This window comes from Eptesicus fuscus, chromosome 9 (assembly GCF_027574615.1).
Source record: "Eptesicus fuscus isolate TK198812 chromosome 9, DD_ASM_mEF_20220401, whole genome shotgun sequence".
NCBI lineage: Eukaryota > Metazoa > Chordata > Mammalia > Chiroptera > Vespertilionidae > Eptesicus > Eptesicus fuscus.
The window spans coordinates 26,672,765-26,691,602 of record NC_072481.1 but is presented as its reverse complement, the minus strand read 5'-3'; the positions used below and the strand labels follow the sequence as shown (position 1 = coordinate 26,691,602).

At 41.4% G+C, this 18,838-nt stretch overlaps 1 protein-coding gene across 4 annotated transcripts in view; it reads left to right on the top strand.

The window, feature by feature from the left end:
• The window catches only part of MAST2 (microtubule associated serine/threonine kinase 2), a 171,208-nt gene that overhangs the window by 16,563 nt on the left and 135,807 nt on the right, over nucleotides 1–18,838 (top strand). For all 4 annotated transcript variants that reach the window (XM_054720570.1, XM_054720569.1, XM_054720568.1 and 1 more), the window contains exon 2: nucleotides 14,875–15,022. In XM_054720570.1, the coding sequence (XP_054576545.1) occupies nucleotides 14,875–15,022 (148 nt within the window). The remainder of the gene's footprint in view (nucleotides 1–14,874; nucleotides 15,023–18,838) is intronic.

Here is an 18,838-nt window from a genome sequence, read left to right as displayed (position 1 = left end):
GGTAGTATTTGTCGATGACTGTTCTTCAGACATATTCTGTCTACGAAGTCGCTTTCTTTTGGCTTCAGAGGTACATTATGCCAATAGTTGTTCTTCAAACATATTCTGTTGATGTCGCTTTCTTTCAGTTTCAGAGGTATGTTGTGCCAATAGTTGGTCTTCAGATACATTCTGTCGATGATGCCAGCTTTTTTCGGCTTCAGAGGTACATTGTAGCAATAGTTGGTCTTCAGACATATTCTGTTGACAATTTCGGCTTCAGAATGTCAACAAAAACGTGATGTCATTACTCAGCGCCCACAGACACCATTTGCGGGCTGGGCTGTGGGCCACATTTTGCGCCATGGCAGTGTCGGCTGCGATTTTGTGGGCTCTCGCTCCTGGGTGGTGGTGGGGCCTGTGTCCCACTTGGGGGAAGCTGAGTGTTGCTTTGTCAGCACCAGGTCCTTGGTGCCATTTCTCTGTGTGCATCACAGCAACTCCTGCATTGAGTGTCTGCCCCCGGTGGTCAGTGCATGTCATAGCAACCAGTCATTCCGCCATTCGGTTGATTTGCATATTAAGCTTTTATTATATAGGATTGTTTAAAGTATTACATATAGTATTTCATATGTCTCCTTTTTCCCCCCATTGACCTCTTCCCCTGCCACCCTCAACTCCCAGCACATTCCTTCACCCCCCTAGTGTCTGTGTCCATTGGTTATGCTTATATGCAGCCATATAAGTCATTTGGTTGATCTCTTATACCCCCCTACTTCCCCTGCCTTCACTCTGAAGTTGGACAGTCTGTTCGATGCTTCTCTGGTCTCTGCATCTATTTTTGTTCATCAGTTTATGTTGTTCATTATATTCCACAAATGAGTGAGATTATGTGATAATTTATCTTTCTCTGACTGGCTTATTTGGCTTAGCATAATGCTCTCCATGTCCACCCATGCTGTTGCGAATGTAAGAGTTCTTTTTTTTTACAGCAGCATAGTATTCCATTGTGTAGATATACCACAGTTTTTTAACCCACTCATCTGCTGATGGGCACTTAGGCTGTTTCCAAATCTTAGCTATTGTAAATTGTGCTGCTTTGAACATAGGAGTGCATATGTCCTTTCTGATTTCTTGGGCTATATTCCTAGAAGTGGGATTACTGGGTCAAACAGGAGTTCCATTTTTAATTTTTTGAGGAAACTCCATATGGTTTTCCACAGTGGCCGTACCAGTTTACATTCCCACCAGCAGTGCAAGAGGGTTCCTTTTTCTCCACATCCTTGCAAGCACTTGTCGTTTGTTGATTTGTTGATGTTAGCCATTCTGACAGATCTGAGATGGTATCTAATTGTTGTTTTGAGTTGCATCTCTCGGATGATTAGTGACTTTGAGCATGTTTTCATATGTCTCTTGGCCTTCTATATGTCCTCTTTTGAAAAGTGTCTATTTAGGACCTTTGCCTATTTTTTGATTGGATTGTTTATCTTCTTTATGTTAAGATGTATGATTCCCTATAAATTTTGGAGATTAGGCCCTTATCGAATATAATATTGGCAAATGTGTTCTCCCATGCAGTGGGCTCTCTTGTAGTTTTGTTCATGGTTTCTTTTGCTCTGAAGGAGCTTTTTATTTTGATGTAATCCCATTTGTTTATTTTCTCCTTAGTTTCCATTGCCCTAGTAGCTGTATCAGTAAAGATATTGCTACGACATATGTCTGATGTTTTGCTGCCTATGGATTCTTCTAAGATTTTTATCGTTTCCCGTCTTACGTTTAAGACCTTTATCCATTTTGACTTTATTTTTGTGTATGATGTAAGTTGGTGGTCTAGTTTCATTTTTTTGCATGTATCTGGCCAATTTTCCCAACACCATTTATTGAAGAGACTGTCTTGACTCCATTGTATGTTCATGCCTCCCTTGTCAAATATTAATTGAGTATAATGGCTTGGGTCAATTTCTGGGTTCTCTATTCTGTTCCATTGTTCTATATGTCTGTTCTTGTGCCATTACCAGGCAGTTTTGAGAACAGTGGCTTGGTAATATAGCTTGATGTCTGGTATTGTGATCCCTCCAACTTTGTTCTTCTTTTTCAGGATAGCTGTGGCTATGCAGGGTCTTTTTTTTATTCCAGATGAATTTTTGGAGCTTTTGTTCTAGATCTTTGAAATATGCCATTGGTATTTTTTTTAAATACATATTTTATTGATTTTTTACAGAGAGGAAGGGAGAGGGATAGAGAGTTAGAACACATCAATGAGAGAGAAACATCGATCAGCTGCCTCTTGCACGCCCCCCACTAGGGATGTGCCCACAACCAAAGTACATGCCCTTGACTGGAATCGAACTTGGGACTCCTCTCTGTTCCGCAGGCCAACGCTCTATCCACTGAGCCAAACCGGTTAGGGCTCATTGGTATTTTAATAGGTATTGCATTGAATCTATAGATTACTTTAGGTAGTATGGACATTTTAATGATGTTGATACTACCAATCCATGAACATGGTATGTTCTTCCATTTGTTTATGTCTTCCTCTATCTCTTTTTTCAATGTCCTATAGTTTTCCAAGTACAAGTCTTTTACGTCCTTAGTTAAGTTTATTCCTAGGTATCTTAATTTTTTTGGTGCAATGGTAAATGGGATTGCTTTTTTCGTTTCTCTTTCTGTGAGTTCATTATTGGTGTATAAAAAGGCCATAGATTTCTGGGTGTTAATTTTGTATCCTGCCACATTGCCAAATTCATTTATTAGTTCTAGTAGTTTTTTGATGGAGTCTTTGGGGTTTTCTGTGTATAGTATCTTGTCATCTGTGAATAAGGACAGTTTTACTTATTTTCCAATTTGGATGCCTTTTATTTCTTCTTCTTGTCTGATCGCTATCGTTAGTACTTCTAGTACTATGTCGAACAGGAGTGGTGAAAGTGGGCATTCTTGCCTTGTTCCTGTTCTTAGGGGAAATGGGTTTAGTTTTTGCCCATCGAGTATGATGTTGGCTGTAGGTTTGTCATACATACAGGGCTTTTATTATGTTGAGGTGTGATCCCTCTATTCCCACTTTGCTGAGAGTTTTTATCAAGAAAGGGTGTTGGATTTTGTCAAATGCTTTTTCTGCATCAATTGATATGATTATGTGATTTTTGTCTCTCAGTTTGTTTATGTGATGTATCATGTTTATTGATTTGTGGATATTGTACCATCCTTGCATCCCCGGAATAAATCCCATTTGGTCATGGTGTATGATCTTTCTAATGTAAGGCTGAATCCGATTTGTTAGAATTTTGTTAAGGAGTTTAGCATCTGTGTTCATCAAGGATACTGGCCTGTAGTTCTCTCTCTCTCTTTTTAAATATGTTTTTAATGATTTCAGAGAGGAAGGGAGAGAGAGAGAGAGACAGAAATATCAATGATGAGAGAGAATCACTGATTGGCTGCCTCCTGCACACCCCCTACTGGGGATTGAGCCTGCAACTCGGGCATGCGCCCTTGACTGGAACCGAACCCGGACCCTTCAGTCTGCAGTCTGATGCTCTATCCACTGAGCCAAACCATCTGGGGCTGTAGTTCTCTTTTTTTGTGGTGTCTTTATCTGGTTTTGGGATTAGGGTAATGCTGGCTTCACAGACAGAGCTTGGAAGTGTGCCTTCCTCTTGAATATTTTGGAATATTCTGAGGAGGATAGATTTTAGTTTTTCTTTGAATGCACTCTACTGTAAAGCCGTCCAAACCAGGGCTTTTGTTTGCTGAAGATTTTTGATCGCTCTTTCAATTTCTTTGGTAGTTATTGGCTTATTCAGGTTGGTTTTTAAAAAAAATATATTTTATTGATTTTTTACAGAGAGGAAGGGCGAGGGATAGAGAGTTAGAAACTCGATGAGAGAGAAACATCGATCAGCTGCCTCCTGCACACCTCCTACCGGGGATGTGCCCACAACCAAGGTACATGCCCTTGACCAGAATCGAACCTGAGACCTTTCAGTCCGCAGGCCGATGCTCTATCCACTGAACCAAACTGGTTAGGGCTTATTCAGGTTTTTTGATTCTTCTTGGTTGAGTTCTGGGAGCTTGTATTTTTCTAAGAATATGTCCATTTTATCTAGGTTGTCCATTTTATTGGAATAGAGTCGATCATAGTATTTTTTTCATAATTGTTTGTATTTCTGTGGTATCAGTTGTTACTTCACCTCTTTCATTTCTGATTTTGTTTATTTGGGTCCTCTCTCTTTGTTACTTGGTGAGCCTGGCTAGAGGTTCATCAATCTTGTTTATCCTTTCAAAGAACCAGCTCTTGGTTTTGTTGATCTTTTTTTTTTTTTTGGTCTCTGTCGTTTATTTCTACTCTGATTTTTATTATTTCCTTCCTTCTGCTTATGCTGGGCTTTTCTTGTTGCTCTCTTTCTAACTCTTTGAGTTGTAGGGTTAGATAATTTATTACCATTGTTTCTTATTTTTTGAGGTAGGCCTGTAGAGCTGTGAACTTCCCTCTCAAGACTGCTTTCACTGTGTCCCATAGATTTTGGATTGTTGTGTTTTCATTGTCATTTGTTGCCATGATGCTTTTTATTTGTTCTTTGATCTCTTTGGTAACACAATCATTGTTTAATAGCATGCTATTTAGCCTCCAGGTATTTGATTTTTTAAAATTGTTTTTATTGTAGTTGATTTCTAGGTTTATGCCATTGTGATCTGAGAAAATGCTTGATATGATTTCTATCTTCTTGAATTTGAAGAGACTTTGCCTGTGTCCCAATATATGGTTTATCTTTGAAAATGACCCTTGTGTACTTCAGAAGAATGTATATTCTTTGGCTTTGGTTTGAATGTTCTGAAGATGTCAATTTCATCTGACCTAGTGAGTCATTTAGGATTGATGTTTCTTTGCTGATTTTTTGTTTAGAGGATTTGTCCAGTGGTGTTAGTGGGGTATTACAGTTCCATACTATGACTGTATTTCTGTCAATCTCTCCCTTGATATCCTCCAGAAGTTTTTTTTATGTATTTGGGTCCCTCCTGTATTGGGTGCATATATGTTTACCAGAGTTATATCTTCTTGTTGGATTTCTCCCTTTAGTATTATGAAGTAGTCTTCCTTATCTCTTGTTATGACCTTCACTTTGAGATCTAATTTGTCAGAAGTATTGCTACTCCAGCTTTTTTTTTTCCATTTCCATTCACCTGAAATACCTTTTTTCCTTCCCTTTATCATCAGTCTGTATGGGTTTTTCTGAGGTGGGTTTCCTGTAGGCAGCAGATACATGGGTCATGTTTTCTTTTTTCTTTTTTTTTTTTTTTATATTTTATTGATTTTTACAGGGAGGAAGGGAGAGGGATAGAGAGCTAGAAATGTCGATGAGAGAGAAACATCGACCAGCTGCCTCCTGCACATCCCCTACTGGGGATGTGCCCGCAACCAAGGTACATGCCCTTGACCGGAATCGAACCTGGGACCCTTCAGTCCGCAAGCCGACGCTCTATCCACTGAGCCAAACCGGTTTCAGCGGGTCATGTTTTCTTATCCATTGAGCTACCCTATATCTTTTGATTGGGGCATTTAATCCATTTACATTTAAAGTTATTATTGATAGGTATTTGTTTGTTGCCATTTTTATTTTTTATGCCTGTGTTCCTTCTTTGCTTCCTATTTCTTCTTTTTACAGCAGACCCTTTAGCATTTCTTGCACTGCTGGTTTGGTGCAAGATAAACTCCCTTCGTCTTTTTTTGTCTGTGAAGCTCCTGATTTTACCCTCAATTTTGATTGATAGCCTTGCTGGGTACAGTAGTCTTGGATTCAGACCTTTCCTTTGCATGACTTTGTATATTTCATTCCATTCCCTCTGGCCTGATGTGTTTCTGTTGAGAAATCAATTGCTAGTCTGATGGGGGATCCTTTGTAGGTAACTTTCTGTCTCTCTCTGGCCGCTTTTAAGATTCTTAGTTTGTTGTTGGTGTTTGCCAATCCTATCTAATAATAGAGTAATATGTAAATTACCATCACTCCGCTACGCCCACGATTGGGCCAGCGGAGGCGCAGGGGGCGGGACTCGGGGTGGCCAGGGTGGCTGATTGGCGACGCTGGGGTGTGACGGATGGCAGGCAACTGGCGGTTGGCTCCTGCGATCCGGCACGATGGGGTGCGGCCGAGATTTGTTTTCCCTGCTGCACTTAATACTGGTTTGGGGTTATGGACTTCCCCAGAGCTGGTTTTCTGATCTTTACCCCCTGCTCTGATTCCCCAGGTCCCACAAAGGCACAACAAGGCACAAGGCACTGAACACAAATGTATTCATGATACTAATAACCACAAATAAAGGTGACCACCAGAGAAAAGAGAATTAGGGGATTAAAAAAAAAAGGGCAAAAATGATATTGAGAAAAGGAAAAAAAGAGTAAGTGCGCGAACTTGCAGCTTTTTCGTCCCTGCACTGCATGCGACTCTGCTCACGTCTCTGTGCAGTCTTTTTCCCCTGGCACAGCACAGCCGGTTTACTGGTAAAGCTTCAGGCTGCGTTTTTGTGCCCAGCCCAGCTATGAGTTGATTTCTAGACTTCCCTTCTGTCAGCAGCCCTGTGGACCCCCTTCCACATTCGCAGACTACGCTGGCCCCAATGGCCACGGATTTTGTGGGTTCAGACTTCCTCTGGACCTCTAGATCCCCCTGCATGCGTTTCTCCCTCTAGTCTGGATCGCAGACCTCACCTTTCTCTGGGCTAAATCTCGCCTTTCCATGAGAAGGTGCCGAGCTTGTCTGAGCGCGTGTGTTCCTTGGGTTCGCAGCTGATCCCTGGGTGTTGTGGTTGTAGGGTCCTGGGAGGTATCCGATTCTTCCTGATTGAAGGTAAGGCTAGGCTTACGATCACAGCCACTCTCCCGTTCAAGACGGCGTGGTCTCTGCGGCAGAGCCAGTTGCTCCGGGAGAGATTTCAGCAGCAGTGGAGGCTGCCCTGTCAGGGGAGCCCGGCCCGGCAGTCCCCAACAGTCCCCTGGAATATAGCTGTCCCTAAGTCACAAATAGACACTCCCCATACATCCACACACTCTCCTTTCATTCTCTCACACACTATTTTAATAGCCTGCCTTCCTGTCAGCAGCCATCTTCGATCTCCCCGTAAAGTAATTTTTTAAAAAAATATGTTTTTATTGATTTTTAGAGAGAGAGGAAGGGGTTGGGGTGGGGGGAGAGAAATATCAATGGGAGAGATAAACATCGATCAGTTGCCTTCTGTACTCACCCCGATTGGATTGAACTGGTGATCTTTTGGTGCACGGGAGAATGCTCAACCAACTGAGCCATATAGGCCAGGGCAGAATTGTAGTTTTTAAATTTGATGAAGTCCAATTTGTAAATTTGTTCTCTTTAGACTTGTGCTTTGTGTTCTAAGAAGTTTGCCTAACTCAGTGGTTGGCAAACTCATTAGTCAACAGAGCAAAATATCAACAGTACAGCGATTGAAATTTCTTTTGAGAGCCAAATTTTTTAAACTTAAACTTCTTCTAATGCCACTTCTTCAAAATAGACTCGTCCAGGCTGTGGTTATTTATTTATTTTTTTAAATTTCTTTATTGATTTAGGTGTCACATATTTGTCCTCATCCCCCCCATTCCCATCCCACCCCCCTCCCCACGCATGCCCCAACCCCCTGTTGAACTTAACCGTTGGATAGGCTCATATGCATGCACACAAGTCCTTTGGTTGAACTCTCCCCCTCCCCCCACCCTCCCCTATCCTCCCTCTGAGGCCCGATAGTCCAATCGATGCCTCCTTGTTTCTGGTTCTGTTCTTGTTCCTCAGTCTATGTTGTTCAACATTTCCCCTAGATGAGCAAGATCATATGTCACTAGATATATACTTATAAGAACTGAATGTGAGACGAGCAATAATAGTTATGCTGACAGGCAAATGAATCAGTCTGTAGTGAGTTTCTTTCTGGACCAACAGTTCTTTTGAGACCCAATTTCAATGTACACCAGTTCCTTATGTGTACATGTCAGCACTGACCCCTCAGCTCTGGATGGTGGACAAATGGTGGTAACGGAGGTCCGACTCCCTCTGGTTTGGTCTCGGCCAGACCCAGGGGCATGGCTTCACCCGGACTAAGGGGCACGTGGCCTCACCCATACCCAAGGGGCGCGTGGCCTCACCTGGGCCCAGGGACCCAGCCACACCCGGGTCCAGGGGCACGTGGCCTCTCCCAGACCCAGGGGCGCGTGGCCTCACCCGGATCCAGGGACGCGTGGCCTCACCCGGACCCAAGGGCGCGTGGCCTCTCCCAGACCCAGGGGCACGTGGCCTCACCTGGGCCTAAGTGCGCGAGGCCTCACCCGGATCCAGGGACACATGGCCTCACCTGGACCCGGGGGCGCTTGGCCTCTCCCAGACCCAGGGGTGCGTGGCCTCACCCGGACCTAGGTGCGCGAGGCCTCACCTGGATCCAGGGACACATGGCCTCACCCGGACCCGGGGGCGCGTGGCCTCTCCCAGACCCAGGGGCGTGTGGCCTCACCTGGACCTAGGTGCGCGAGGCCTCACCCGGATCCAGGGACACATGGCCTCACCCGGACCCGGGGGCGCGTGGCCTCTCCCAGACCCAGGGGCGTGTGGCCTCACCCGGACCTAGGCGCGCGAGGCCTCACCCGGATCCAGGGACACATGGCCTCACCCGGACCCGGGGGCGCGTGGCCTCTCCCAGACCCAGGGGCACGTGGCCTCACCCGGGCCTAGGCGCGCGAGGCCTCACCCGGATCCAGGGACACATGGCCTCACCCGGACCCAGGGGCGCGTGGCCTCTCCCAGACCCAGGGGCACGTGGCCTCACCTGGGCCTCAGGCTGTGGTTATTTTGTGGAAGAGCCACACTCAAGGGGCCAAAGAGCCGCATGTGGCTCTCGAGCTGCAGTTTGCCGACCACTGGCCTAACTCAAAGCTACAAAAATTTACTCTTGTATTTTCTTCTGAAGTTTTATAGTTTTAGGTTTTATGCTTTGATTCATTATCAATTTAGAGTTAATTTTTGTATATGTTGTGTTTGATATGCTTGAGGTATGGGGTCAAAGTTTTTTTTCGAATGTGGATATCAAACAAAGGCTTTTTGATAGGGATTAAGAGAATGGACTTTGAGCAATATGGCACCTGCGTTTGACTCTTGGCAGGGTAGGTCAGGAAGAAATTGCCACAGGGTATAAAATTTTTTCACCTACTTAATTACCAGTCATATGGGGTAAGACAACTCCTAATTAAAGTTAACCCAGGGTTTTAGCCTGATAGACATATTTTTAGTGTGTAGACTCCTGTTTTCAGCTGTGAATCCTCTGCTTACTTTGTATCATATTTTTCATAGCATAGTACAGTATAAGCAGAGCACTAGCCTGTGGGTAGTTAGCCTGAGACTTGCTTTGCTAATGTGGAGGAGGGAGATGGTTCTGAGCCCAGAGAGGCAGGACTCTGTGAAAACCCCTAGGAGGCAAAATAGCCCCAATTTAGCACTCTGAATTAAAAGAGAAAGCAATACTCTCTTAGAATTGGAAGGAACATGTAGAGATTGTATAGTAAGGCAACTTTTTACCTTTAAAATTTTTGACAATTGAAATGTGCATGGCATATGTTAGATGTTACTGTTACAATATTGCTACAATAGATTATATGTAATTTTTGCCATGCTTGCTGTAATTCTGTCTCTTAAAAATCTCACTTAAAGAATATTGCAGTGCAAGCGAATTGACTTTATTATAGTATTTACCAAGAATCTGCTTTCATTTAATTAAGAAATTAAACTAGTTGCAAACCTGAGTACTTTATTATTAATTTTGAATTATTTATGATATAATACAACTGATCAACATATCTGTGTGCTGGTGGCGTCATATTGAAAGTTTTTTATCTAGTCTGGCAGTTCTCAAATGTTTGTGTGCTTCAGAATCCTGTAGCGGGCTTGTTCAAGTATAGATTGCTGGTCTCCTCTCCCAGAATTTCTGATTTAGTAGATCTAGGGTAGGGCCTGAGAATTTGTTTCTAACAAGTTCAGAAGTGAGGTTGTTCCTGCTGGCCTGGGAACCACATTTTGAGAATTTACTGCTTTAGCACCCTGATGTTTTACCTTTTTTTTTTTTCTTCCATATTTCTACTGGCACAATCCATTCCTTTTTAAGATGGCTTAGTCACTGTAAGACAGTTCTTCCTCCTAACTAACCCTTCTGTTATTTTCATCCAGTAATTCTAATTCTGGCCTCTGCAGTAAGAAGATTACTCTTGTACAATGTAGGAAATAGCCCTCATATAGTTGAAGAGAGTTATGAATGTCTCCTTCCTTCCCTTCCTTCCCTCCCTCCTTTTCTTCCTTCCCTTCCTTTGTTCCTTTCCTTCCTTTACTACCCTCCTCTCTCTCCCCCCCTTCCTGCCTCCCTCCCTTCCTTCTTGTTAAATGTTTATAGCTCCCTTAATAGTTATTGGAAAAGTACTGTAATTTGTAGTTATGCTCCTATTTACTATTGCCATAGCAGTGTTTTATTTGTAAACTTGTTTTTCCTTCTGTATTCCCAGGGTTGATAAGCATCCCACCAAGTCAGAAACCCGGAGGTCATTCTAGGTTTAATTATAATAATAGAAACCAATTGGATCTAGTTTAAGCAGAAAGGAAGAGCTTATTATAAGGTCACCGTCTTATTCCATTGAACCTGAAAGCGTGTAGTTTGACTGGACTTTGTAAGGAAGTAGAAATGGGAACTAGAAAACTGCAAGAAGTAAGTTAGTATGGAAGTCAGTAAGGAAGTTCTATTTCCCATGCCCTTTTTCTTTCTCTGTTGGGCTTTTTGTGGTTTTGTCTTTTTTGTTTAGTTCTCATATCCTCCCCTTAATGACTTCTTGGATAAACTCAATAATGTTCTGCTATTTTTGGTGTGTATGTTCTGCTATAAAAGCTTAGTTGAGCAAATGAAGCAAGACACAGAACAGTTCATATTGAGTGGTTCATATAAAGGTTTTCGCTTGCCGAAACCGGTTTGGCTCAGTGGATAGAGCGTCTGTCTGCGGACTGAAGGGTCCCAGGTTCGATTCCAGGTCAAGGGCATGTACATTGGTTGTGGGCACATCCCCAGTGGGGGGTGTGCAGGAGGCAGCTGGTCGATGTTTCTCATCGATGTTTCTAGCTCTCTATCCCTCTCCCTTCCTCTCTGTAAAAAAATCAATAAAATATATATTAAAAAAAAAAAGGTTTTCACTTTATATAATCTATTCTTTTAGAAGCCTGGATAGTGGTTACTCTGGAGGCAACTGGGGAAGTGACTGGAAGGGAACAAAGGGACTTTCTTAGGCCCTTGGTTATGTCTTTAAAAAAACGCATATTTTTAAAAACATTTTTAAAAATTAATTTCAGAGAGGAAGGGAGAGGGAGAGAGAGATAGAAACATCAATGATGAGAGAGAATCATTGATTGGCTGACTCCTGCACACCCCCTACTGGGGATTGAGCCTGCAATCCAGGCATGTGCCCTGACTGGCAATTAAATGTGACCTCCTGTTTCATGGGTTGACACTCAACCACTGAGCCACACCAGCCAGGCTAAAAAATATTTTTAAATTGATTTTTAGAGAGAAAAGGAGAAGGAGAGGGAGAGGGAAACATGGATATGAGAGTGAAACATCCAATTGGCTGCCTCCTGCATGCCCCTTACTGGGGATTGAGCCCGCATCCCGGGTATGTGCCCTGACTAGGAATTGAACCAGCAACCTTTCAGTGTACAGGACAACTCCCACACTAGTCAGGGCTTTAAAAAAAACCCAATTTTGATGTTGATTACATGAATATGTTTAAATTGTGAAAATGCATTGAGTTATATTCTGAGGTATGTGTATTTTTCTGAAATGAGCAGGCTTCTTAAGTAAAAGTTAGACATTCTAATTTAAAAGTTAAATTTCATGGCCAGTTAAATTTCTATTTTCTTCCCCTTGCAAGGTTTTGACAGGGGAGACTTGGAACAAGAAGGGGCATGATCTGCTTTTGTTTTTTCTCTCTCCATTTTCTGGCTTCTTTTCTTTGGTGTGTTATGATATGGAATAGGGAGATTGGAAAGGATATGACTTTCTCTTAATTGGTGCTGATCTAGTTCCCTGTTGATTGTTGATTCTTTTCTGGCTAAGACTGATTGCTCATCCAGTGTGGCAGTCATCCAATCAAAGTGCTGGCACTCTCATGGGATGGACCTTTACTTTCTGTATTGCCTTCATGTAGGATTTTACTTTAGTTTGATATCTTCCAAGGCTTTCTCATTTTCCTCTACCCAAATTTTCTTGCTGGGGGTGTTGCCTCTTTGAGTAGCCAGCCATTTTTGGTGGGTTACTAACATTAGTGTCCAAACCCTGCTTCCATCCATGGTTTCTCTCTGATGCATAGATTTTATTTCTTCATCAACACACCAAATAGTGGGAATATAGGCTGCTCCCTTGCTGCCTTCTCTTTTTTCATTAACTGCTGCTTCCAATTCTCCTTTCTTGCTGCTCACATTGATTGTTTTAATGATACAGTGCCTAAATATCCCACTTTATCTTTTTGCTACCAATTAAAAATTTTTTTTCTTCTCATCAACTTCACTCTTTTCTTTATGCTTAGGTATTTGTAAATTATATTATGTATAGTACTAGAGGCCCAGTGCATGATTAAATCATGCACGTGTAGGGTTCCCTACACGCTTTTGCTTTCGATCGCGGGGGAGCTGGGTGCCTGTCCGCTGGTGCACCAGGCCTTTCAGAAGCCTCCGGAGGCTTCTGAAAGGCCTGGTGCCTGAGCGGACAGGCACCCAGCTCCCCCGCTTTTGATGGTCCGCGGCAGGACGTGAGCTCGCTGCCCCAGAGGCCCCTTCTGTGCCGCAGCACAGCCATGGCGCAGACGCTGGCCCAATTGGCCCCCCCGACCCCCCCGAGTCCCGCCCCCCCGCGCCTCCTGGCCAATCGGCATAGCGAAGGTACGGTCAATTTACATATTTGACTATTATTAGGTAGGATTTTCCCATGTTTGTGAAACCACCAATCACAGTATATGACCTAAAGAGGGCTTCTAAAAAGTTTTCTCAAGGAGGTAGGCATTTTTTCATTTTCCCATTATTTATTTATTTACCTACCTACCTACCTATTTATTTATTTATTTATTTCTGTTTTTTTTTTTTAAATTTCTTTATGATTAAGGTGTCACATATTTGTCCTCATCCCCCCATTCCCTTCCCACACCCCTCCCCACGGATGCCCCAACCCCCTGTTGAACTTAACCATTGATTAGGCTCATATGCATGCACACAAGACCTTTGGTTGATCTCTCCCCCCTCCCACCACCCCCCATCGATAGTCCGATCGATGCCTCCTTGTTTCTGGTTCTGTTCTTGTTCATCAGTCTATGTTGTTCATCATTTCCCCTAGATGAGCGAGATCATGTGTCACTAGAGATATACTTATAAGAACTGAATGTGAGATGAGCAATAATAGTTATGCTGACAAGCAAATGAATCAGTCTGTAGTGAGTTTCTTTCTGGACCAACAGTTCTTTTGAGACCCAATTTCAATGTCCACCAGTTATTTATTTATTTTTAAATCCTCACTTGAGCATATGTTTTTATTGATTTTAGAGGGAGAGGGAGGGAGGGAGGGGGAGAAAGAGAAACATCGAGGGGCATAGAAACCACAACTTGGGTATGTGTCATGACTGGGAATCAAACCCAAGACTCATCGATGCACAGATAACACTCCAACCAACTGAGCACACCCACACTGGCCAGGGCTGCCTGTGACTTTTAGTATTGCCATGGTACCTGTTACTTGAGTCTTGTTTTTCAAATGTCTGTTAATATAGATTTCAGTTATTTATCCTTTAGCTTCTCATTTGTCTTATTACTTTCTAGATCGATTTGATGCACTACTTACCTTATTTATTTTAGCTTCCATCATTGAAATATAAGAGATATGCCTCGCCGAAACCGGTTTGGTTCAGTGGATAGAGCGTCGGCCTGCGGACTCAAGGGTCCCAGGTTCGAATCCGGTCAAGGGCATGTACCCTAGTTGCGGGCACATCCCCAGTAGGGGGTATGCAAGAGGCAGCTGATCGATGTTTCTCTCTCATCGATGTTTCTAGCTCTCTATCCTTCTCTCTTCGTCTCTGTAAAAAATCAATAAAATATAATAATATATATATATATATAAAAAAAAGATATGCCTCATTTGCCTTATTTTGTTTCAAAATAGTTTTTCATTTAATGCTGCTAATTAGGTGGGGTTGCTCCAAAATATTGAATCTTGATATGTTGGACATTACTGAATGAGGAAGAAGAGGTATTGGGATGGAGTGGGATGGGCTAGACTAAAATAAAGGCCAAGGTTTCATATTGTCTGTATTTTCTTCATAGTACTTTATACTTTTTCACTGAAAGCATGTATTTAGCTCTTATTATGGACATATAAAGAAAGCTCAAAGTTTTGTTTTATACTAATTGAATGCTGAAAGTGTTTCTAACTTTGTATAATAGGTAAAGGAAGGCTTGTTACTCATGACTTTTTAAAAACTGAAAAAAGCTTTTTTTTACTGGATAGAGGAAGAGTGTGAAAAAAGGAGAAAAGTAAATAAACATAGTGTGTACTAATTATGAATAATACATCTTATCAAAATGTCTTATCATCTTGTGAGTTTCCTCCTCTATTTCTTGTGTGGCATTTTATGATCAATGTCCCACATCCTTCATAGCATACCAAATACTAGCTTTTAGTAAAAAATATATTTCTGACTTTATGTATTGAACAGGAAATAGAAAATGTTGGCACTTTTAAACTATAATAATGAGTACTGTAGAGATGTTTAATATAAAGTTCTTAGACACTTTCAGAAAAGACATTAAAGACTTACGTTTTACTTTTTTCTCTTTGAAGGATGTTATACCTGGACTTAGTCCCCTGCTCTTCAGGAAGCTCAGTAATCCTGACATATTTTCATCCACTGGAAAAGCTAAACTTCAACGACAACTTAGTCAGGATGACTCTAAGTTACGGAGAGGAAGCTTGGCCAGTTCTTTGTCAGGTAAGTATCTATTTTGTTTTTTAAGAAATGAGAGACTGTGTTGTCAATATTTAAAGGTGGACCAACTGAATTGGCATCTTGACAGCTTCTTCTCTGGTGGTAGTTTTGTATAGAACACTTATGGCTAAGGCTGTCTTATTCTCGTTACTACTTCCTCTTGATATCTCTGAACACTAACCTCCTGAACCTGCTAATATTTCTTGGTTGACCACTGTCACTGATTTTTTCCTTTTAATCTGATTGTTGCTCTCTACTTACTTCTATGGACTTCACATCCTTTGCTTCTTTTGATTTTCTTTCCCCCCCATTTTGAAAACCCATTTAGTGCTCATAGTGTCTTCCCACCTTTTCCATTGAAAAGTTAAAAAATTCAAGGGGAAAAAAATTATACAAGGAAGTCATGTTCCAAATAGGAAGCAATTAAGATGTGGCATAATTTTAAGCAATCAATAGAGTGTGATAAAAAGAGAATCCATGTGACTCCTGCTAAAATATTAGATCAGTGGAGAAGTAAATATAATCCTGCCATACTTCTTGGCTTAAGAGTAAACAGTTTTCAACATCTTTTTATTTTTGTCCCTTTTTAGGGCTATTTTCTTGGCTTTATCTTCTTTTATTTTATTTTAATTACTTTATTGATTAAGGTATCACATATTTGTCATCAACCCCCTCCCCCCGTTCCCTTCCCAAACCCCCCCACACGCATGTCCCCCTCCCCCTGTTGTCCGTGATCACTGGTTAGGCTCATATGCAAGCACACAAGTCCTTTGGTTGATCGATCTCCCTTGTCCCCACCCTCCACTACCTTCCCTTTGGCTTTATCTTCTCATTCGTCTATTGACATTTTTATTTTGTCAGACATGTATTTGATCATAAAGAGCTGTTTCTTATTTAATTTTTTTGTAGCATTATTCTCTCTCTTTTTTTTGATTGTTCTCTCTTTTTAAAGATATTTATTGATTTCAGAGAGGAAGGGAGAGGGAGAAAGAGATAGACACATCCATGATGAAAGAGAATCATTGATAGGCTGCCTCCTGCATGCCCCACACTGGGGATCAAGTCTGCAACCCGGGCATATGCCCTGACTGGGTGGGGAATTCAACTATGACCTTCTGGTTCTCATAGGTCAACGCTCAACCATTGAGCCATGCTGGCCAGACATTCTGCTCTTCTTTTAAAGATATGTTTATCTTCTAATTCTCTGTGAGTAAATAGATTTTTGTATTAAAACTTTTTTAAAAGGTTTTCTTTTGTTTATGAATCAACTCTTTTTCTTTTAAATCCTCACCCGAGGATATTTTTCCACTGATTTTCAGAGAGAGGGAAAGACAGAGAGAAATATTGATGTGAGAGAAACACATCAATTGGTTGCTTTCTGCATGAGCCCTGGTCGAGGTACAAGCCCTTGACTGGAATCGAGCCTGGGACCCTTTGGTCCACAGGCCGATGCTCTATCAACTAAGCCAAACCGGCTAGGGCTCACCTCTTTTTCTTTCGACCCCTAACTACCAGAATCCATTGCTTTGCTCTGTGATGCTATATCCCTTCTATCCAGTGAGATAGTGGCCTGGTTACTGGGTGGTACAATGTGGGGCTGTGATTGTGTTTGGCTGTTCTACCCATATAGTTTCAGTTAATTTAATTTCAACCTTATGTCTTACTTTATGTCCTTTCAGGTATTTTGCATTTCTGAGCACTGAACTTATCTAAGATTTTGCAGGGCAGCCTGATACCCCATTTAACTGCAACCTCCTCTATGTTTATTATACCTTGTGCCTTTTTTTGCCCAGTTCTATTTATTATGATTCACCTATCCTCTTTAGATTTTCCCAACAATAATTTGTTCATTCCTTATAATTTGTTCATCTCTCTCTCATACCTCCTTCCCTCCCTCCCTCTTTCTTTCTCCACTTTGTTTATTTATTTTATTTCTTTATTTTTAATTTTAATGGAGTTTCCTTGGGGACAAAAGATAAAAATATATACCCAGTCATCCATCTTTAACTGGGAATGTTTTATATAATGGCCTCTTGAATCATTATAAGAATATTAATTGGAATTAAATTTTCCCCCTGAATTATTTATTTATTAAAGAGCTAGTTGCTTCATTTGAACATTTTGTTGCTTCTGTTTTATGTTGTTTGTTTTCCTCAAATTTTTGGCAATTCTTGGTACACTTCAAGCCCTATATGTCCAAATGGGTATCTTCTGCAGTGGGTATCTTCCCCAGCAGGCCCTTATTTTGAAGAGAGATAAAGATATGATACTAGCCTTTGTATGTGGATAGGTAAGTTAAACTAGCTTTCCTTTGGAATATATAGATGAGGAGTAGGCAGATCATCTGGAGAATTTGGCAACATTTGCAGACAGAAGGCAGGCAGGCTCTTCTCTGGGCTTTTGGAAGTTTTGAGTAGATCACCATTATTTTTTTGTGTGTGGAGGGCTTTATGGAAAAAGCCCCTCTCCCCCATTTATGCATTTATTTTCTTCTCTTGCCTATTTGCCTTTGAACAAAGCTCTTCGTGTTTTTTTTCAATAGGGACACTTCTAGAGTTTCTGTATTAAACATCACACAGGCTTTTGAAGTAAGATACTTTTTATCAGGTTAGGAATCTTGACTCTCAGCGATTTTAGCAAATGCCATTTTAGCATTATTGGGGAGGTTATGTAATTTTTTTAGATTAATTGTAAATATTTTCAATATATTCTTAAAATAATCTAGGAATTACTTTGTTGTATTATTATACAATGGTTTGTTTATAATGTATATCTACTAAAGTTTTTATCCCCTAATTTAGCAGGTATATGGCAGTATATACATGATATTAAAAAGGAAACCCAACTTCACTACCATCCTCTAAAAAATTAAGTTCTTGAACATTTATTTATTTATTCATTTATTTATTTTCAGCTTTCTTCTTTATATTTCTGTTGCTCAGTAATGAAAATAAATGAAGATTAAACCAGTAGTACCTTTTATCACCCCAACTTCACATTCATCAGAGCTTTCTTTACTTAGCTCCTCACTGCTTTCTCTGTCACTGTCTCTGCTGCTGTTTTCTTTACTATCTTGATCATGTTCCTGAAGATTTTGAGCTTTCTCCATCAGCCATATTTCTTCAATAAGTAAGAAAAACTCCTTGGCCTCAGGATTTTCTGGTACATAGATTAGGATCATCTGACATAATTATTTAGCCTAATGGTAGTCTTGGGTCATTTCTGCTTTCAGGAACCTGGGTTCTGGCAGAGGGAAGACAGAGTGGACTAGAGGTGTTGGAGGAGAGACTGGGGTTTGTGGCTCTGGGGAGAGAGCTGAAGGGATAGCCGCCAGGATCCCTGTGCTGAGTCCCTCTCCCACACTGCAGATACCATCTTTGAGGAATTTTTAAATGACTTGAAATTCTTATTTTGATCCTTATTGAACCCATAGTTTAGTAGGGCATTAAAGAGTTTTAAAAATATATTTTATTGATTTTTTTTACAGAGAGGAAGGGAGAGACATAGAGAGTTAGAACCATCGATGAGAGAGAAACATTGATCAGCTGCCTCCTGCACATCCCCTACTGGGGATGTGCCCGCAACCAAGGTACATGCCCTTGACCAGAATCGAACCTGGGACCTTTCAGTCCGCAGGCCGACGCTCTATCCACTGAGCCAAACCGGTTTTGGCAAGAGTTTTAATAGGATGTGATAAACCCTATCATAAGGCAAGACTAGGTATGGGGATGTATGACTCGTTCATGCCCTCCAGAGGAACATTTAAAAAAACCTGACACTCATGGGCATATGGCTCAAGGATGGTATGTATGAGAGGAA